General features: G+C 39.6%; 2 protein-coding genes across 5 annotated transcripts; both read right to left on the minus strand.

Moving 5' to 3' along the window:
- Positions 1-900: 900 nt before the first annotated feature.
- On the minus strand, positions 901-14,860 carry suv39h1a (suppressor of variegation 3-9 homolog 1a). Of its 3 annotated transcripts, none has more exons than XM_020051370.2 (7): positions 14,580-14,860; positions 14,176-14,267; positions 12,800-12,945; positions 6,128-6,790; positions 5,549-5,695; positions 2,775-2,904; positions 901-1,940 (listed from the first exon to the last, which is right to left on the minus strand). In XM_020051370.2, the coding sequence occupies exons 2-7, from the start codon at positions 14,219-14,221 to the stop codon at positions 1,807-1,809; spliced, it is 1,266 nt and encodes a 421-aa protein (XP_019906929.2). In that variant the 5' UTR covers positions 14,222-14,267; positions 14,580-14,860; the 3' UTR covers positions 901-1,806. The 3 variants fall into 3 exon arrangements, with proteins under 3 accessions (XP_019906929.2, XP_010873938.1, XP_019906930.1); XM_010875636.3 differs by having other exon boundaries at positions 14,176-14,265; positions 14,533-14,860; XM_020051371.2 differs by having other exon boundaries at positions 14,176-14,860.
- Positions 14,861-15,710: 850 nt separating this feature from the next.
- Positions 15,711-20,295, minus strand: si:dkey-16n15.6 (organic solute transporter subunit alpha). Of its 2 annotated transcripts, XM_010875635.3 has the most exons (8): positions 20,022-20,295; positions 19,589-19,740; positions 19,405-19,478; positions 19,140-19,295; positions 17,648-17,759; positions 17,222-17,474; positions 16,604-17,065; positions 15,711-15,734 (listed from the first exon to the last, which is right to left on the minus strand). In XM_010875635.3, exons 1-7 carry the CDS (start codon positions 20,140-20,142, stop codon positions 16,641-16,643), a joined length of 1,293 nt encoding a protein of 430 aa, XP_010873937.1. In that variant the 5' UTR covers positions 20,143-20,295; the 3' UTR covers positions 15,711-15,734; positions 16,604-16,640. The 2 variants fall into 2 exon arrangements, with proteins under 2 accessions (XP_010873937.1, XP_010873936.1); XM_010875634.3 differs by lacking the exon at positions 15,711-15,734 and having other exon boundaries at positions 16,385-17,065.
- Between the last annotated feature and the right edge of the window lie 1,453 nt (positions 20,296-21,748).

The raw sequence follows: 21,748 nt of genomic DNA on the forward strand, positions 1-21,748 counted from the left end.
TTATCTGATGACGTTGCACAGGGCTAGTGTGCCAGGTTATCTGATGACGTTGCACAGGGCTAGTGTGCCAGGTTATCTGATGACGTTGCACAGGGCTAGTGTGCCAGGTTATCTGATGACGTTGCATAGGGCTAGTGTGCCAGGTTCTGATGACATTGCATAGGGCTAGCATGCCAGATTGTCTGATGAGATGAGCTACATCTCATCCTAAGGCTGAAGTGTCCTAACGTTCACAATACTGCAAGTTAGTTTCCACCCAATTTTGGTTGATTCGTTGTTTGGTCACTTCATTAGTCCATTTTTTACAAAGTTTCAGACATCTAGATGTTACGAGCTGATGGCAGTGCCTCAGCTCAAATTTGATTCCAAGTTAATTCCATCTTAAGTTAGTTTTCCAACAATTAATACAAACCTAAAACTTGTGTTCTCACATCATTCCTGCTCCACTTTGGTTCCCTGTGGGGTACCTTATAGGGCACTTCAGTTGCAGCTAAACTCTGGATTTCCCTGTGGATACCCTTCAGGACCCATTTACAGTCCACCTTTTCTGTTTTGGTCATCAGTTCCCCATTTGAATAATGACAATTCTAGTTGTTTATTGCGTAACACTGAAGTCCCAATAGATATCCCCAAAATAACTAAAGGTAAAATATAGCAGCCTATTATTTGATCTAAATACATAAGAATGCATTTGCACCATCTTGTGGTGCTGTGGTGAAAGGAAAACCACAATTTGGAACAGGCCCTTAAACATGAAGTGATGCATCATTACGAAAATATTTTCCAGACATGCAAATACATCTGATTAAAACTTTTATTTACAATGTTTTTGCTGGTTGTACACTTACATGTATAAAAATGAATGTGAAAAATATATTTTAAATATAAAACAACTAAAAAAAAAAAACAACACCAAATCTAGCAAAACAAAAAATTTCAGGCCAACAAAACAGGAGCATTGGAATAGAATCATTCACATTTAAGAAAAAAGTAGGCCGATTCAAACCCAATAAGAAGCGGGACGGTTAGGGGTACACAAATTCATACACATTGTTTTAGGACAACAAAATATAGCACTACCTGCAAGAAGTGGGAAATAACTGCACTTAATAGTTATCTACTGCCATTAAATGCATATTAAATCCACATTTTCTGCATTGCAATGACATTTCCGCCAACAAGGCTTGACGCTTAATGGCTGAGTTTAAACAGGGAGCCAATTATTGTAAAACATTTAAAACTTGATTGGTCATCAGTGAGTAGAAATAATTTAAATTTGTCTGCCTGTGTTAATAGCCTATGAACAGCCTAAGAAGTACTAGATATATTTCCGTCAAATCACCTTATTCTTTTGTTTAGAGTTCAATAAAAACATGTGAAATCTAAAAAAAACAACTAATGAGAATTACTGGACTTCCTTTAATATGATCTTAGGTTCCACAAAACATTTTGGGTCACATTTTTAATTTTCAAAAAAAATATGCCATAGGCTATGAACAGTGCACTACAAATTTGTAAGCCCTGAAGAAATCCCAGAAACCAGACTTGTGGAATATGTATGTTTTAGCTGGGTCATTTAGGACAGATAGGTCACTGTTTCACTAAAATGGTTTTCAACATACTAAATACATTTAGGGGCATTTCAAATGAAGGGGGGGGGGGGGTCCACATCAGTCTTGATAAATGTGCCAGTGTGGCTTAAAAGTTCATAAAAATAGAAGAAATACATAAAGCTGTACAAATTTTATAATTCCCAGAAATACTATGTAGTCTGTTCAAGCTTTGTTGTTCCGTTTAGAATTCAGATCAGAAAAGATACTTTCGACATGTGTCAGATCCACACCGGCACTCCACCCGAATGCGCTTTTTGGGAGAGCTTGGGAGTCCCGCTAAACTGAAATTTGAGTCCATCTTTGTGCTCTCTGCATCAACAGGATCAACTGTAATTAAAATGTCAAGAGTTAAATTTAGAATAAAAAACCATAACCGAGAAACATCTGGTTTAGCAGGTGACATGCCTACACCACATAATATTAAAAAAGTTTTTAACAAGCCACATATAAAAGTTTTTTTTTCTAAGCATCTAACTGAAAAGCGTGGAAAGTTAAACAACGTTCATATTTCAAATTTCCAGAGTTCAAAACAGTAGGTTTTCCAAATTACACTTGCCTACCTAGGATTAAGTTTAAGAAATGACCAATAGCTAATATTTTTGAGGAGTAATGGGAGTTAAACCAAGGTGTGCTTGTTATGTCCCCCAGCTACCCCCAGATGTGCCTTGTTAGCAGAGCATTCATTGACCACTCTGTAAAACTCAGATGTGGAAGGAATAAACCCAGCCCAAATTCAACACAGTTGGAAAGTCTATAGATGTGGCTGACCGTAGAGTGCCCCCTCTCCAAAAAAAAGAAAACCTACTTTTATGAACTTTTCTATTTTACACAATTAACTTTTTTGGAAATTAGTAACAATTACCTGATGTGAATTGTGTAGTACTTACAAACAGACAATTATATTACACCTTTCCTATAGGCCTGCATGAATGAAAAACCATTCCAAATGTCAATTCAAGAACAACCAAGACTAGAAGACTAATGGTCAAGTGTGGGCTTGCTGTTTTAAAGGAAAACCCACACGTGAATCAACAGTTGAAAATGTAAGTGACTTGAGTGGGTATTAACTGCAAGAAGCAGAAGTATTACATAGCAGTAAAATCTTTCCTGTGTGAGTCGGAGACATGCTGCAGTCATGTACGAGTGAACCATCACACTTACTTTGCATTTTGTAGTCAAAAGTGAGCTCTTCTCCTGCCCTGATGGAGCGTGTTGAAAATAAAGCTATTCTCGGGAGGCGTTCATCCAGGTTGTCTATAAACACGTTGTATACTTGCAGGTTGGGGTTGCACTGAGAAGAGGGGGGGAAAAGGACAATTTCGCTTGAGAATTTCTTTAATAACTATTTTGATAACTAATCTGTTGTTTATTACTTGACTAACCAGATTTTTTTAAAAACATAAATTCCAGAATGAAATGCAAGGGTAAAATATAGCACCATTTACTAAGACACCAGCCCCAACCATTTACCATTAAATATTCTGTTGGATCACATGGCAGTAAGGACTTACTGTCAGAGATACAGTTGGTTTCAAAAGTATTAAATCCCTTGGATTGATGTCATGTTTTAACACAATCAGGAGGTTTAGACACTGATCAACACCAAACAGCCAAAGTGAAAAATAAAATCAACATATTGTTCAAAATTACAAAGAAAATAAAGTATTATTTTGGTGTGACACCGGAGTGAGCGGTGGATCAACCAATTGTCTGGAGAAGTCATGTAATTAGTTGAATGGAATCCACTTGCAATTCAAATGTTTCACATGATTTCAGTTAAATACACCTTCTTCTGGTAGGTCACACAGTTGGTTGGTACAATTCCTAACAAAAGGTACATTATGAAGACGAAGCAACATTCAAAGCAAATCCAGAATAATGTTTTTACAAAGCACCAACCAGTGGTGGGTTACAAGATCATTTCCAAGATTGATTATCCAAGGACGACAGTAAAGTCCATCATTAACAAATGGAGGAATATGGCTCGACCGTGAATATGTCCACAATTGACCATCCTCAACAAGTATCCGAACGAGAAGAGCACTATTCAGGAAGGACACCAAGAGGCCTCTGGCAACTCTTTCCACGTTTGACAATCGTATTGAGAAGTACATTTTATGTACATTAATAAAATTGGGGGATTTTTCTGTCAGTCTGTAAAACGTTTAAATTGCTTCACAAAAAATGCATCCTTAAATGCATCTGCAACTGAAGACACCTCACAGTGTATGTGCGTAAGACCGTGGGTCGAACTGTCAGTTGAGAAGTTGTCAGCTACACTGTTGTCGTGGCAACAAGGCACAGGAAATTGATAGCAAAACGCAATCAACAGAGGCTGATTCTGTAAATGTTGTTTTCTTTGTACTTACGATTAAGTTTATGATTTCATATTTGATGGAGCAGAAAATATAAACTGAGCTCTAGGGGACTCCTAGCCAGCAGGATGGTAGTAAAGCAGCACTTAACTACCATTGCCAGCAGCACTTACTGCAATGCTTGGGTTGCACTGCGCTGTTTGGGACTTCAAGCCTATTAACTAGTGGCATTCAATGACCAAAAAAGACAATTAAATTGCTAATAGCAATTATTTGTACGACAATTTATCATGCATTGTGCTTGAACAGCTCTTTGCTGTAGTATACTAGCCATATATCACACCCTCAAGCCTTATAATCTACTACTTGCAACAATCACAGAAAGGGATTATAGAAACATTCTTAAAACTTTACACTCTGTAAATCATTAATTTACTGCACAAATGTTCTACACTATATTCTAAAGTTAAATACTATAACATCCTTCAGAAATATGTAGCTGCTTTCATTCTGCTGAGGCTATGATGTTTCACTCTAGTATAGAATAGCAAAATGTCAGAAACAAACAGTGATTTGGTTACTTTGAAGATACGCCTTGTGTTTTTTGCCAGACCACATAAACGGAGCCGGCCAAGAGTGATCGTCTCTTAGTGAGCGAGTGGCTGGCTGGCTCACTGGCTGACTACCCCTTGTTAAATAGCGTAGAGATTAGAGACACAGGCTACCAAACAAGAGGTTCTGCATTCGAGGCTCATCACAGTCAAAACTAATTATGTAGTTTTGTTCAGGATAAACAAAAACTTCACTTGCCACAACCATCAGAAGCTACATTATATTAAGCTTAAAATAAAACTATTTACGGCTATATTGCAACTATTCCTGATGGATTTTCGAAGTACGCATAACCCTAACCCATGCTTTTTGGGGTAGCTAATATAGGCTAGATTCAAACCTCTTGGGCAGTAAGTGTAGGGGTTTCCACAATTCTCTCGTCTTCTCACTTTAAGAAAGTCAGTTATCGTCTCCTATATTGATAGTTATTTTATAAATGTCATTCACAAATTAAAGAAAAACTAACATTGTTGTGCCATGAAATAAAACAGCTTTGGCTATGTGAAGTTCATCTTCAGTCTCACTAGCGATTGCTCAATTCTTATGACTATTCCAAGTAATAAGTTAGTAGATATTAGTAAACCTATTACTGGCTAACAAGCTGTTAAAACAGCCAGTGGCAAAAGCAATACAATTCATAGAAGCTATTTGCGGTGGAGGTAAACTTAATAAGAAATGTTAGTCAGTTTAACACAATGCTTAATGGTGTCTAGCAAAATATTCAATCTTGGCATGATGTTGATGTGTGACAAAATGATCTAATGTTGAGATACTATAGCGACAGCTATATCAACAAACGTATAGCTCTGTGGCATAGTGGTTAAAGACAGTCTCTCATGTGGGAGACCCAGGTCCGCAACCAGTGAAGGCAACAACATTTATCACTTCTAATCGCAGGCCAGCTGAACTACGCCTGCCTGGTTCCTTTTCTGGTTTAAATGTAGGCATGTATGCATGTATGCATGTATGCATGTATGCATGTATGCATGATGATAATGTGCAACTTACACTGTGGTTGACAAAGTGGGAGATGTTGCCATGGTGAGCGGCATCCACTGTATAAACATCCTCAACATAATCCAGGTCAAAAAGGTAGGTGGCACCCTGCCGGTCGTACACGTGCCCTCTCTTTTCTGCCTCGTCTGACGTGATGATCTGGTGGAGACAGAGGAACACATCAGTTTAGCAACTGCTGAAAAACAACCAGAATAGAAACAAAGTACTTAATTTGATGACGTTAGCTAAAAAAAGCTCACATTGTCTATTGTTCATTGTTGATGTAACTTTATATATTAACAGTTTTATGACAATACATGGCTAATGTTTTTACTGTAAACTTAAGTATTATTATGGCCATGCATTGTTGTAAGAAATGCATGCACTTTAATTTCACACTATTTAAGTTGGGCGGATGTTAGCCCAATACCGTTATACTATTGTCATGCAATGAAAACAAAGCTACTTTCAGCAAATGATTTGGCCAGAAAGTATATTATCATTACAAAATGAACAAAATAAACAAAATGGGTTACTTTGTTTGATGGTCTAAAAAATGCTTTTTACCTAAACACCTAAAAATGTACTTACCTCCCCAACATACTCCATGACAAAGGTGTTCTTTCTAATGTGCTGTAGTGTGCGCACACCCCAGCCTCGGCCATTGCCAGTCTTGAAGATGCACAGATCTAGCTGAATGCCATTCTGGACAATGCGATTGGGACAGTCAGGTCCGCAGCTGCAGCGGGCATTACATTCATAGATGGGCTCCCCGGCTCGCACTCGCACCTGGCCCTTCTCAGTATAGGCCAAGCGGTGCAGGGAGGCCCCCGGGCAGCAGCCTGCCACCGGATCACTGAAGCAGTCCTTACAGTCACAGCCCACAGCCATCTCATTGAGAACGATGCCATCGCCCACCTTGTAGTTGTTGATGTAGGTGAAGTCCCTTGGCGGGCCTTCCAGGTCCACCTCATTCACAACAAAGATGCGGCCTGGGTGGTTCCGTGTTTTGTTCAGGTCAGCCTCCCACTGCTGGAGCCTCTGACGAAGCTTGGCTTTCTCTACCAGGGTCCAGGCCACATCCTTGTCTAGCCTTTTAGGACATATGGTCCGTCTCTTCTGCCGCCTCTGCTCATGCTCCAAGTCCTCGTGGAACTGTAACATAAGCTTCCGGCACTTTAGGTTTTTGCGGGGCTCCCAGGTGTTGCACGACTCAGGGTAGCCCTTCCATTTGACTAGGTAGAACTCCTCCTCCTGACATACAACAAAAAGATACAACTCAGGTTGCATATTATGCCACAAAAAATGGAGTTATACATCTAACAAACCCACACATAACTTCCTTCAAACAAAGATACTCCATTTTGTGCACATCCAAGTACCATCAACCCTCCAGGTTAGTGCAATAGGCACTTTTCAAAGGACTCTTATTTGGCATCTCACTCAGGATAAGTGGGCTGATAAATGCCAGCAAAAATCAACACTACAACTGATGAATTCCTAAACAAACACTGAATGAATAGACGGCACCCAGGTTATCTTAAAAGTACCATCCCAAGACTAATATGTGAACCGAATGTTATTCTACTCAATTTGCAGGTGATGCGTAAAATATGCTGCAGCATGTGGTGGCAAAGCAGAAAGTTGATCATTCTGCAGAACCACAATGAGGGCATTTGTCCCTCATAGGCTACAAGGGAGCTGATGAGGATGGGATGCCTAATGGTGATTGTTGAATATACTCACTTAAGGAACAGCATATTTCCCAATGATAAAAAAAACTTGGCCCAATTGTACTCTAGCGAATACATGTTTTACTGGTCAACCAAGCAACAACGGAGAGAGACAAATAATTCTGACATGAATGCAGCATTTAACACATTTGGCACCTAGAGTTCTCTTAGATCAGCGGTTCCCAAACTTTTTTTCCTGCGCACCCCCTTCTATGTCCCAACCGGGTTGGCGCACCCCCAATCCCCACTTCAAAAAAATAAAGAAAATAATAACAACAAAGCTTTGTTTTATCGCCATATAGACTCATGTTTAATCATGCGCAAATAACCAGAACACGCATGACAATAACAACATCAACAATGTTTCAATATAATGCAACAAAGCTAAGCACAAGCTTACACTTTTAAGAGGACAAGTGACAGACACAGGCTCAGAAAGCACGGTTATTTTCAGCCGCGTAAAAGAAACGTTGCAGCAATAGTCGGCTAGGCCTATTTAATGAACGTGGAGCTAGCATCATTTTCATCATCATAACAACTGTTATGGAAATTAGAACGACAGACATTACAATACATTGAATTAAATTGCCATGTTTCATGTGCAGGTGACGACGGAGATAAGACGGCTTCAGACAGCTGTTTGCTAGAACTTCACTGCACAACACGCACGGAGGATTCGGGCAATCTGGATCGCCGATCCATGTGAAGCCCAGACCCAGATAATTGTCATCATATGTCCTTTTTTTCCCTGTCTGGTGTTCACCCTCATCACCTTTTTTTTGCCATCTCCTTCCCTCCTCTTCAGTTACCTCCGGCGCAACTTCTGACTCATTTTCTCTCTCTATTTTCTCCATCCCTGTTGCCTCCAAATCTCTCTCTTGGTCCCTCTCCTCTTTCGTGACTAACAACTTTATCATTAGACGTCTCACTTGACTGTTTCCCTGATTTCAGCCAGTTAAGCATATTTATTATATGTATATGGAATGAATGAATGAAACGAGACGGCACACTTATAGTAGCAGCTGTAGTGCATAAAAGAAAAGCAGTGCGTAGAAGAAAGCATCTGTCTTCTACGTTTCTAAAAATAAAACAAATAAATTATAGTATTTTATTTAAAATAAAAGCGATTATGGAAATGTTTACTGTTCATGTTTTTTTTATTGTATGGAGAAAAAAAAACAGACCGCCATTAAATTTTTCCACTCACGCACCTCCTGGTAGCAGCTCGCGTACCCCTGGGGGTGCGCGAACCACACTTTGGGAATCCCTGTCTTAGATATTTGGGTTGTGCAGTTGCATTCATGTTTAGCATGTTGTTTCCCACAGGCTTAAAGGAATGACTTTGACAATATTTGGGCAGTTCAGGGTGTGTCCAAACACAAACAGACCAAAACGTGCACAAGCGCTGACAATAAAAGTGGTATTAATAAATATAGATTTTCTACCTCCATGCCGCCATAGGATTATTCGATAAAATACACTTTGTAGGCATACGACTATTCTTATTTCCATATGCAAGTACAATTTAGCACAGTTTCTATGCACACTTAGTAAATGCACACTTGGTACATTCATGCTACTCTTCTAAATAGGCTATTTGCATGACATCTAACTGCAGGTTTGGAGAATTCAAGAGGCAACTAAGTTTGGTTAGGTCTGTGGTCTCTGGATTATTCTTTGCCTCCTGAACCATATTTAATATTTCCATATTACTGACACCAATCTTTTAAAGCAAAGAACTAGGGCTTACACCATTTTACAACTAGTCCATTGTTAGGTTGGTAAGTTGTTGGTGGATAGATACTTTTTTGCCAAGCAGTTGCATGGCCACATGAGACCTACTTGATTCCCACCTGGGTCAGTTGCCTACTCCATTGCTGAGGGCTTGAGGAGGGTGGAGTCTATCTATAAAAATAAAAAGAAATATTGTATATGGCTACATTATGTAAAAAAAAAAAAAAAAAAAAAAAGGGTAGGAACAGTACTAAACCTTATCTATTTTTACAAACATGTTTTCCAAATTGATAATGTATGAGGCCTAGCATACCATCAAACACCCCATTTCATTTATCAGCAGTGTTTCTTTGCACCCGGCACATGTGAGTGCAATAGTAGCCAAACATTTCTGTCCCTGTAGCACACAGTTCCCCGCTCGTCTGGCAGTTGAGGTAGAGGCACATTCTCCAACATACACTCACCTAAAGGATTATTAGGACCCCCTTTCCCCTTCAGAACTGCCTTAATTCTATGTGGCATTGATTCAACAAGGTGCTGAAAGCATTCTTTAGAAATGTTGGCCCATATTGATAGGATAGCATCTTGCAGTTGATGGAGATTTGTGGGATGCACATCCAGGGCATGAAGCTCCTGTTCCACCACATCCCAAAGATGCTCTATTGGGTTGAGATCTGGTGACTGTGGGGGCCATTTCAGTACAGTGAACTCATTGTCATGTTCAAGAAACCAATTTGAAATGATTCGAGCTTTGTGACATGGTGCATTATCCTGCTGGAAGTAGCCATCAGAGGATGGGTACATGGTGGTCATAAAGGGATGGACATGGTCAGAAACAATGCTCAGGTAGGCCGTGGCATTTAAATGATGCCAATTGGCAATAAGTGTGCCAAGAAAACATCCCCCACACCATTACACCACCACCACCAGCCTGCACAGTGGTAACAAGACATGATGGATCCATGTTCTCATTCTGTTTACGCCAAATTCTGACTCTACCATCTGAATGTCTCAACAGAAATCGAGACTCATCAGACCAGGCAACATTCTTACAGTCTTCAACTGTCCAATTTTCGCCCACAGGACTGCCGCATACTGGATGTTTTTCCCTTTTCACACCATTCTTTGTAAACCCTAGAAATGGTTGTGCGTGAAAATCCCAGTAACTGAGCAGATTGTGAAATACTCAGACCGGCCCGTCTGGCACCAACAACCATGCCATGCTCAAAATTGCTTAAATCACCTTTCTTTCCCATTCTGACATTCAGTTTGGAGTTCAGGAGATTGTCGTGACCAGGACCACACCCCTAAATGCAATGAAGCAACTGTCATGTGATTGGTTGATTAGATAATTGCTTTAATGAGAAATTGAACAGGTGTTCCTAATAATCCTTTAGGTGAGTGTAGGTTGTCCACACTTCCCATAATAGACAAATAGAATAATGATTAAAATTATGTTGAAATAAATCCAATATATGTACAATGAATATATTATATGGGTGGAATATTGGGCTTCAAGGTGATACAAATGTAGATCTGTCCTTGAACAAGACATTCAATGTTAGTTGCAAAGATGGCTCAAATATTCCTGCATATATTACACCTAGCATATGTGGAAATTAGAAAAACATTGAGCACACCACTAATTATTAATATACAATCCATAATATATTATTAACTCTGAGCCAGCTAGAAAAAATCCCACATTGGCTTAATTTGCCATCTTGATTGTGTACAAATTACTGTTTATAGTTGGGACTTTTATTATTTGCCTAGAAACATGCATGGTTGTCCCTTTGATACGTTATCTCCTGCAACTGCATTTTGAATAGTTGTGTATTGATTGCTTGAGGCCTAGCAAGGTATTCTGCTACACAAAAATGAAATATGTTAATTTAGACTAAATAAATAATTATCCTACATGACAAAGCCAAGGTGATAGCCAATTCAAATATGGAATGAATCCCTAAACCATTGCTGACAAGAGGGAGGCACCAATCTAACCAAACTTTATTTAGACTTTTAATAACATAATCGCAAGTCATGTTTGATAAATGTATGTTAACTAATATTTACAGCTAAAGGCTTTATTCCGTTTACATATTTATTGGGTGTGTTCTTTTTGAAAATAAAAGTTTAGTGCATGTACGCATGTGTAGTATGCAACATTCAGCATGAAGTATATCGTCTAAATCCCCATATGCCTCTAAAATCTAAAAAAATATTCAAAGGAAAAGTGTGATGTAAAATAGAACAGCCAAAATACACGTCTAAAGTCACATCTAAATGTATCTTCCCAATTACTATCTCTTAAAAATGCGCTGTTACAGTAATGAAATGTATATCTGATACTGGGTTTATGTTGGCATACATATGTCAGCAGGTTTGAGGTGTTATCAGCTGCGTAGTCTCCTTTTGTGTGGTGCAGTAGCGGTGACATTCAGTTAATGTTTCATCAACATCTTTGTCCATCCCCATTGTAATATACTGGAATGCCAAAATGCAGTCAAGCTGGAAATTAAAAAGAAACTGGAGGATTTCATGTGTTGGTTTACCAATATCAGCACTCGCCATTGTAGAACTAGTTGTTCCTCCTCGAGTACAGCTCACAAAACAGTTGAAAAAAACGCCCCCAAAAATTTTATAATTACGATTATGATGCAAGTCAAGAATTGTTTAAAACGAATAGCTAAGTCCACATGACGTCTATTTAGATGTTAGCAAAGGTCAACTTCTTCAACCTGCGACTGACATTCATCAAATAAAATGTATACAAGCAGGTACCACAATCAATTGGGGTTCCCCAATTTTGTGTAAATGCTGTGGAAGAACGTTCATATTTATTGACTACTGGGTAAAACTGTATTTCTCACAATCCTATCAAATTACTTAAGTGGGGAAGAGAAATTTATCCTGGCCAAAATTATCCCGATTTATGATTTTATCCCATCTGTAACATACATTATACGTATTACAAGTACATTTCCTACCCTCTTCTATTCGCACTTCTTGTTAGATGCTAACTGCATTTCGTTGTACTGTATTTGTACTTGTTCAGGTATTTGGAACGGATAGGTATTTGCATATAGTGGGAAGTGGAGACGTGATCAGAAACTTTTTGGGTTAGACTAGTACTGTTGTAAAGGAATTGGAAAACGAATTTATTCTTTGTCATTACAATACAATCCCAACTCATAACGACTTAAGAATTTTATTTAGATTTTTATTGTAATTCACAATATTCTTCTATTTATGCAAGCAGAGTCATATGGCTTCATTGATTATACATTGCAGAGGATGTTCAGTGATGTAGTACAACATGAGATGAGATGTGTGCTCCACTTGAAAAATAAAACAAGCAGTCAGGGAAAATTCAGCAACTGGCAGAACTTTTTCAAGTCACTCGTGAGGATTATCTAAATTACGGAAATTCTCCACGATTTCATAATCGTATTTTCCATTGCAATTAGTACTAAAATCATCTAACGTCCCATCCCTACTCTGCACTGCACTTGCCATAGCTTGACCCACCTCTCCCTGAAGGAGAGTTGTGCACCTAGAGACAGTTCAACAACTACTGCAAGCTATTTTTAACATAGACAAATCTTAGATATTCATTGTTACTTCCCTTTCAGAAGCATTGAAAACGGTGTATCTAGCCATTTTTATGCATTCAATTGCATTCACGTGCAAACCAAGTAGAGGTACAGTCATGAATAAGTTTACTGTTACAGCCCGACAGACCCCTGCACACAGCCAATTGTGGGTATGTTCCCCGACGAAAGGACTTTCTCACCTTAGATTTCTTGTAGTCACAGAGGTACTCAACTTCATAATCATTGAAGTTATGCTTGTTCACCCGTAGCTGTTTACAGTGGAGCCTTTCCCGACGACAGACTGCCTGCAAATCATCCAAAGACAGCTTGCAAGATACGCTGCAACCTGCAATGTTGTAATAATAGCAATGTCATCAAATAAAAATTCTAGAAAGCACTTTCAATTTTCTTATAGTTTAGTGGGTCATTCATTTGGGTCTAGAACTGTATGCCAGTGCTGTGACATGTTGTAAAACATTGACTTTGAAAAAGCTATATTCACTGTGCTCATTTGATAGTAAAAGCAGCGTAAGATAAATGGCAGTTAATAACTATAAGTGGAATCAATGTCAACATTCCATTCACAAAATGTTGTCAAACCTCAGTTATGCACACGCTGAAATCCATTGATGACTTGGACAAGTTGTGCTAATATCGTATCATATAAAGGAAAACAAACATTGAGACATTTAACGATTTGTTTCGATATATTAGAGGCTATATATCAACATGAACTAAATCTGATTTAACTATAGCCCAATACAGAAACAATTTAACAAGCATTTTGCCCAGCAGAAAGTCAAATCATAAAATGCATCACCTATGCCTCTAACGCCATTCATTTCAAAAGGACCGGTTTGGAATTTTATCCTCACCACAATCTGTTTTCACCCTATTCTGGAACTTGAGGATTTGAGACAGCACCGAGTATTAATAAAATATATATTATGATCTCTTGGAGGTCCCCTTTGTTATACCATATTTACACCGAAACGTTTAGATTAATTAGGGTATGTGTTTGCAAGCTAGGTTTTGAATACAACAAAAATTACAATCAAATATTAAACTTGCGTACATTCTTCTTGGTTGTAGTTTCGAATTTGGCAGGCAACATTAAATGATGGTTGATTCTGTGAAATACTAGCAAAAAGGCATACAGACTCAGAGTTATGTGTTTTGGCGCGTTAAGAAGTTCTCTGTTGTTTGCAAGTAACATAGCTAGTTAGCTTACTACGGCTGTCAGAAAACCGCAATATTTCTCCTCAAATTGACGTGTACTAACACCAAGGGGTTTGCACACTGGTTATTATATCAGTTTATTTGTATGTTATTCAATATCTATATGCATTCGTTTGACTTTTAAAACGCTAATAACAGTCCTTGTCTTCGTTAGCTTAAGTGCAAATTAAGCTAACTATTCACTTCCATGTTCTCGCTTCAATTGGCCTAGTTATTACATGACATGTGTATTAAATGTATCGGAATTAAACGTAATATAATTTACCAGAGAGAAAATATACAATAAGCCAAAGAACTACGAATACACACGTATTAGCTACATTTCCCCTCTGCCTACCTTTCAAATCTTCCGCCATCTTTTCCGCACCGCCAAAACTGAACATCCTTCGATTGGGGGAAAGACTTTCGAGAAAGCTGTTGATCCATGCTGTTGATTGGATGGAACATAATAAACCATATTTCAATTGGAGCACACATGGCAGCGACTGTTGGCTGCAAAGATTTACCAAGACATAAGCTAGCTTCACGTGTTGTTAGAAATACAAAACTGTGGATTTAAGTAAATCCGACATTATTGTGTCCCGGTGCTTCAGAAATCGGATCAACTCTACAACCAACCAATTTTACGAAATTAGCTTGATAAGTTTGCTAACTAGCTAGTTTGATTCACATTATCAATGCTCAGACTAGTTACGTTATATTTATATGGTTTTAATGGTCAAAAACGAGAGTGTTTCTTATCTTCTTGTTGAAAAGGTCAGTGCAGAAACTTGGCAACTCGGATAAAACAAATAAAAAACATTTGCACACGAAGTGTCATCATTAGTGTCCTACACGGGTCCTGTACTGGTAACCAGAAGCTTCCTTTAACTTCGGCCGCTAGACGCGTACACGCTGTACTCTGAACTAAGAAACCCCGTTGCAACAATCCGCGTCTTCGTTAAACGGTTCAACCAAATAATAAATTAGTTATTTTAGACATTGTCAAGTTCTGACAAGCACGTGTTGTCGGATCATCTCCGAATGACGTTCATTTAAATTAACTGTAGTCGGAATTAAGTGTAAAATTAATTACATTTTGTTCAGTTTGAACATTTTATTTGCCTAGTTCTGACGAGAACATGAACAACTACTGTCAATAATAACAGCACATTGAAAATACTATGTCGAGCTTTATTAATTCAACCATTGGAATAATGGCCAACACTAGAGGGTGCAGTAGACAGTTAAGACAGGTTCAACTAGGTGTTACGCCAGCATAGACTAATATTATATTAATATACACTCACCTAAAGGATTATTAGGAACACCTGTTCAATTTCTCATTAATGCAATTATCTAATCAACCAATCTCATGGCAGTTGCTTCAATGCATTTAGGGGTGTAGTCCTTGTCAAGACAATCTCCTGAACTCCAAACTGAATGGGAAAGAAAGGTGATTTAAGCAATTTAGAGCGTGGCATGGTTATTGGTGCCAGACGGGCTGGTCTGAGTATTTCACAATCTGCTCGGTTACTGGGATTTTCACGCACAACCATTTCTAGGGTTTACAAAGAATGGTGTGAAAAGGGAAAAACATCCAGTATGCGGCAGTCCTGTGGGCGACAATACCTTGTTGATGCTAGAGGCCAGAGGAGAATGGGCCGACTGATTCAAGCTGATAGAAGAGCAACTTTGACTGAAATAACCACTTGTTACAACCGAGGTATGCAGCAAAGCATTTGTGAAGCCACAACACGCACAACCTTGAGGTGGATGGGCTACAACAGCAGACCCCACCGGGTACCACTCATCTCCACTACAAATAGGAAAAAGAGGCTACAATTTGCACGAGCTCACCAAAAATGGACAGTTGAAGACTGGAAGAATGTTGCCTGGTCTGATGAGTCTCGATTTCTGTTGAGACATTCAAATGGTAGAGTCAGAATTTGGCGTAAACAGAATGAGAACATGGATCCATCATGCATTGTTACCACTGTGCAGGCTGGTGGTGGTGGTGTAATGGTGTGGGGGATGTTTTCTTGGCACACTTTAGGCCCCTAAGTGCCAATTGGGCATTGTTTAAATGCCACGGCCTACCTGAGCATTGTTTCTGACCATGTCCATCCCTTTATGACCACCATGTACCCATCCTCTGATGGCTACTTCCAGCAGGATAATGCACCATGTCACAAAGCTCGAATCATTTCAAATTGGTTTCTTGAACATGACAATGAGTTCACTGTACTGAAATGGCCCCCACAGTCACCAGATCTCAACCCAATAGAGCAACTTTGGGATGTGGTGGAACTTCATGCTCTGGATGTGCATCCCACAAATCTTCATCAACCGCAAGATGCTATCCTATCAATATGGGCCAACATTTCTAAAGAATGCTTTCAGCACCTTGTTGAATCAATGCCACGTAGAATTAAGGCAGTTCTGAAGGCGAAAGGGGGTCAAACACAGTAATAGTATGGTGTTCCTAATAATCCTTTAGGTGAGTGTACATTTGTTTGACATATCAATAAACATATTTGTTACTCCAAATGTTTGTTTTACCAGAGATACACATTTATTTTCTTTTTGAAAAACAATAGAAAATGTAGAGAGCATGCTCAGTATAAAAAGTATGGTGAAATATTGGCAGGAGAAAATGTTGACTTCCACGCTGGACCCATGCAGCTGAGGAGTTAATAGAATAAACAGATCCAAGTCTTCAGGCATTATATGATAGAAACCAACAGTGAAAAATAGCTTCTCAAGCAGTGTGGTGTCTCTCTTACATTTCCTGAAGGTGACCCCGATGGAGTTTCCATATTTTCATACAACAGTAACATCCGTAGACTCCACAAAGTTGATTTCAGCAGTAACAGTCAGTTTGGGCATCTCAAAAGTACTATTTTGATCAGTTTCCTTCTCCGCCCTAACTGTTTCTTGAGATCTGGGTTGAAAATAGAAAGGGAAGCGATCTAGTGGGGTGTGCTCTATCTTGCAGAGGCTGTCCTCACTGCTATCACTGTTATAGTCGGGATTGGAGACTCCGACGCCACCCAAGCCAGGGCATGGGTTCTGCCGAAATGGCACCACATCCTCCGTCTGAATTGCTTTCTCCAGCAGAATGCCTCTTTCGGGACTCTCCTCCAGCCCAAAGCTCTCCCCCAGATTAGGCTCCACTTTACGAAAAGTGTGACGGGCAAAGAGGCATATGCAGAACATCTCCACAATCACAGAGTAATGGTAAATTACTGAGAGAGGAAGAGTATAAAAGAGAAGAGGTTACCACCAGCAAAGGTCACATTGATCTTGTCATACCATGCCTTTTTCTACTGTTACATAAGTGACAGAGAGATTATATTGGGAGGGAGATGTATGGCTGATGACTTCCATCACAGTGAACTTACACTGTGAACGCATGAGAACAGACAAGGGAGGGGTGCAGGGTACCACCTCCAAGGCCCCCATGGTCTCCAGGATTCCATTCTGGAGGCCACAAAGCACCAACACAACAATGATACAGAAAAACTTGGCTCTCAGTCCATAGCCAGGTAAGGCCTTTTTGGTGGCCTTATAAAACAGCAGATGGCCATAGAAGGACAGGAAGGTAGACACGGCTATGATGGCGTTCACGTACATATTGGGATTGACAGAATCAACCTGTGAAAAATGGAATGGATATGGTTTTAAAAATAGCAAATGATAGAATATAATGGAATTAACGGTTAAGGCTGGTCTGTGGCTACTATGGTTTAACTGCAAGAAGCAAACCAGTGCAGATTTTGTGTGATCATATTACAGTGAAACCATTTTATCAGCATATGGCAACTTACATCTCCATAGTCATACTGCTCATCTGTCCAAAGGACCAGAGTGACAAAGAACAGGATGGTTCTAACCACAGACAGTTGTAACACAGCAGCCATCATCCAACCCAGGCTGGTCCTATGAAGACAGGGTCAATTTTTTGTATTTTTCATCAAGAAATGTTTTTGCCCATCGGTGACAATAAACACAATACCCCATAATAACAAAGCAAAAACACATTTATAACATTTTCTGCACATTTACTGAAAATGAAAAATGGAATCTCTCTCGTACATAAGAATACAGAGCCTTTGCCATGACACTCCAAATTGAGCTCACATGTATCCTGTGTCCTTTGACCATCCTTGGGATGTCTCTAGGACTTGATTGGAATCCACTTTGGGCAAATTCATTGATTGGACATTGATTGGATGGGCCTACATTTCACAGTGCATAGCAGAGCAAAAACCAAGCCATGAAGTCTAAGAAATCACTGTAGGCCTAAGATATAGCTGTTTTGAGGCATCAATGAATGTTCCCAGGAGCCCAGTTGACTCAATCCTTATGAAAGGAACATGTTTGGAACCACCACAACACTTCATAGAGCTGGTCATCTGGCCAAACCAAATAACCGGGCAAGATGGGTCTTGGTCAGGGAGGTGACTAGGAATCCAATGACCACTCAAACAGAGCTTCAGAATTTCCCTGCAGAGATGGGAGAACTTGCCAGAAAGAAAACCACCTCTGCAGCATTGCATTAATCAGGTCTTTATTGTAGAATAGATGAAGCCGGTCCAGAGTAAAATACATATGACATGCCTGAAGGTCTCAGAGCTTGAAAAAAAAGTCACCAAAATTCAACTATTAGGTGTGAACACCAAGTGTTACGTCTGGTAAAATTAGGGTGCCACTCATTACTTGGCTAATATTATTCCTAAGGTGAAGCATGGCGGCTAGGACTGGGATTCTGGTCAGGATTGAGGAATGGATGAACAGAGCAAAATACAGAGGGGTCCTTGCAGAAAACCAGATCCAGAGCATGCAAGACCTCAGACTAGCAAAACAACGACTCGAAGCACACAGCCAAGACAATGCAGCAATGGATTCTGGTCAAATCTTTAAATGTCTGAGTGGTCCAACTAAAGCCTGGACTTAAACCCAAGTGAACATCTATGGGGAGACCTGAACATTGCTGTTCACTGCCTGTCTAATCTGACAAAAATTGTTTAGAAATTATTTTGCTTTGTCATAGGTTATTGTGTGTAGAGAGGTAGTAAAAATAAATAAAATCTATATGAACAAAATGTGGAGAAAGGGGTCTCAAAACTTTCTGAATGCACTGTAATTCGCATTATTACGATCCAGGCTATAATTGTGAATATATGTATGTTGCATATACCAATATTGTGACGTGGCAATGCAGCAATACATTATGCACTTATCATTATTACAGTGAAAAAATCTATGATTCTGTCATTATTGCAACATGCATGCATCTTATGGAAAATAGTGAAGTACTTGTTGATGGCTATCAAAGGAAGACAGCAGCAGCAACAGCATGGGAATGGATCTGGAGACATCTGCTCTCCAGCTAAGATCTCCAGCATGCGCGCCTTTCCCCCAAAGAAGTCTGTGACAAGCCCCATAAACTTCAACAGTGTGATGGAGTGGTACCTTCGGAGAGAAAGAGAAGCAGAGTTATATTAGAAGTCTCAACCCAGAACGTGAATCATGTTTCCATCGCATTTATACTTGTAGGTTGTAGGTTGTACTAAATACTTACAGAGAAGCTATGAAATTACACAGTGACGAGGAGCGAGGAACATACAGCGCAATGATGGAGGTTAAGCCAAAGACCTTACGCAAAGAAAATGAATGAAATTAGACAACAGTGACAAAATAACTACAACGACAAATACTTGTCTAAAAACTATTGAAATGTAGCAAAAACGCTGAGGGCCCTTTACCGGGTACATGCCCAGTATCCACAGGTAGAGGCTCCGGCGTCTGGATGAGGGCATGTGATGCAGGAAAAAGCCCATCTCTTCTAGGAACAGGGCCAGGATGATCACAGCCAACCCAGCAGGAATGAGAAAAAGCCAGAGCTCATCCTTGATCACTGAGACCAAAACACAAGGACGTGTTGGGACAGCTCACATAAAACACACAGTAGACTAGCCACGGGTGTAGCAGCAGATGCCAAAGTACGAATCAAAACATAAAGACTGCCAACACCAACAGACAAATCATTTAAAAAGCATTGTGCAGTTTTTGAGCCTTCAAGCTCAGACCCATCACACAGAACTTAGTGGTACAGATACAATTAGGATTTAAGTTATCTCCGGTTAGTCAATAACATGACTTATATAGTTCGTGTGAGTGTATGAATGTTGGTCTTACCACTGAAGAATTCCCATGACAGAGGGATCTCCTTTCCTAGCCAGCTGCAGTTGCCTGCTCTATTCATCTTCTCAGAAACAACAGTTCCAACTACCAACATTACAAACACTAGAGTTTTCATGAAAATTTAAATTTAGAGTAACCTATCTATAAACATTTTGGGAGGGACAATTATATTTGAACTAATTGACCTCGCATTGACAGACTGATTGTATTTTGTTAAATTCTTTCTCTTGAGGACGGTCATTTGGTGTCTTTTCAGTTCCGTGTTGAGATGGCGTCCTACTGTCTGAACAATTCCTTTCAGATAGCAGTGATTAATGATTGACAAAAAAAAAAGGTAAGCTGTCAGATGGGGAGCCAAGTCCACTTTGGAATGTGTCATGAGGGAGTTTGAAACAAGACAGGTGTTAAAAATGCAGTCTGAGATGAGAAAATATATTAAAACCCTCTTTAAACATGAATTCTGCTCATATTATTGGCATCTTACTCAGCACCACTTTATATTAAGTTGCCTATAGTAACTATGGCAACTACATAGTGGCCAGTTCTATAGATACACTCATCTAGTCAGGGCCTTTTTCCCCCCAATAGAATTAGTCAGGGCCAGAATCTTAACCAAGTGTCAGGACAGTTACAGCCCATTCCTTCTCCTCCCAAAGATGCTCCATTGGGTGGAGATCTGGGGGCTCCACAGGCCATTCAAGCAAACCGGAAGGTGTAGAAACAGGCAGTGATTTTCCACTCCTGAACTGTCCAGTGTTGGCTGACGACGTGCAAACTGCAGCCACTTCTTGTTTTTTGCTGATAAGAGTGGAACTCGGTCTGGTTGTCTGCTACACCAACACATCCATGACAAGGACTAACTGGTTGTGTGTGCCGAGATGCCATTCTGCACACCACTGTTGTACTGCAAAGTTACAATTATGACTCCACCTATTTGTGACCCATCTGTTAGCTAGCATAATTCTTGCCATTCTAATTCAACCTCTCTTACAAGCTATATTACCCATGTGTCTGCTGCTTACTGTTTGTTTTATGTTTATTACAGCATTCTAAGTAAATGCTAGACAGTTGCCCGTGAAAAGCCCAGGAGGGCGAACGTTTCTGAGATTCACCAAAGATGTATAAAGCAGGCAGATAGGCACCAATGATCATACCATGCTCAAATTTGCTTGGTAATCAAAAACCTTGTTGCTTTTCTGCCTGCTTTATAAAACCAGAGACATGTGACTTTCTTTAGGAGGCTAGGAGGGATCACGTTTTTGAATGGGCCCAATTGTAGGTATTATTATTTTAAAGGCACATGCAGGGCCGGCCCTAGCCTTTTTGGGGCCCTAAGCAAAATTTGATTTGGGGTCCCCTGTTTGATATTGTTCGGGCACCCTAAGGGACCGCCTATGTCGCTTATGCCTAGGGCCGGCTCTGTGTACATGGAAATATGGTTGCAGAATAAATTATTATACAAATGGAACAGGAACATTCCCTAACGTATAATTACATATTTAGTTCCAGAATGTTATTTAACATCTGTAACTACAGATAAAATATGCTGTCCCAGTGTTACTCATTACACGTTTCAAAGTCACCTAATAACCTATGAGCCACCATTTTAATAACTGTGTTACATGCAACTATGATGTGTCATTACAATCAAATCCAATACCAGGGTAATACACTACACTAGTGACCATATCACCTGTAAATCCAGCAAAGGTGGTGTTGCT

Source organism: Esox lucius, chromosome 12 (assembly GCF_011004845.1).
Source record: "Esox lucius isolate fEsoLuc1 chromosome 12, fEsoLuc1.pri, whole genome shotgun sequence".
Taxonomy (NCBI): domain Eukaryota; kingdom Metazoa; phylum Chordata; class Actinopteri; order Esociformes; family Esocidae; genus Esox; species Esox lucius.

Excerpts from the sequence above, each read along its gene's own strand:
- suv39h1a (XM_020051370.2), bottom strand. The coding sequence starts at position 14,221 with ATGTTCAGTTTTGGCGGTGCGGAAAAGATGGCGGAAGATTTGAAAG. Across the intron at positions 6,791-12,799 it reads GTGACTACAAGAAATCTAAG|GAGGAGGAGTTCTACCTAGT; the intron begins GTGAGAAAGTCC and ends GTTGTATGTCAG. Across the intron at positions 5,696-6,127 it reads TCATGGAGTATGTTGGGGAG|ATCATCACGTCAGACGAGGC; the intron begins GTAAGTACATTT and ends TGTCTCCACCAG.
- si:dkey-16n15.6 (XM_010875635.3), bottom strand. The coding sequence starts at position 20,142 with ATGAAAACTCTAGTGTTTGTAATGTTGGTAGTTGGAACTGTTGTTTCT. Across the intron at positions 19,479-19,588 it reads GGATACTGGGCATGTACCCG|GTCTTTGGCTTAACCTCCAT; the intron begins GTAAAGGGCCCT and ends TCTTTGCGTAAG. Across the intron at positions 17,760-19,139 it reads CCTTTGATAGCCATCAACAA|GACCAGCCTGGGTTGGATGA; the intron begins GTACTTCACTAT and ends CTGTCTTCATAG.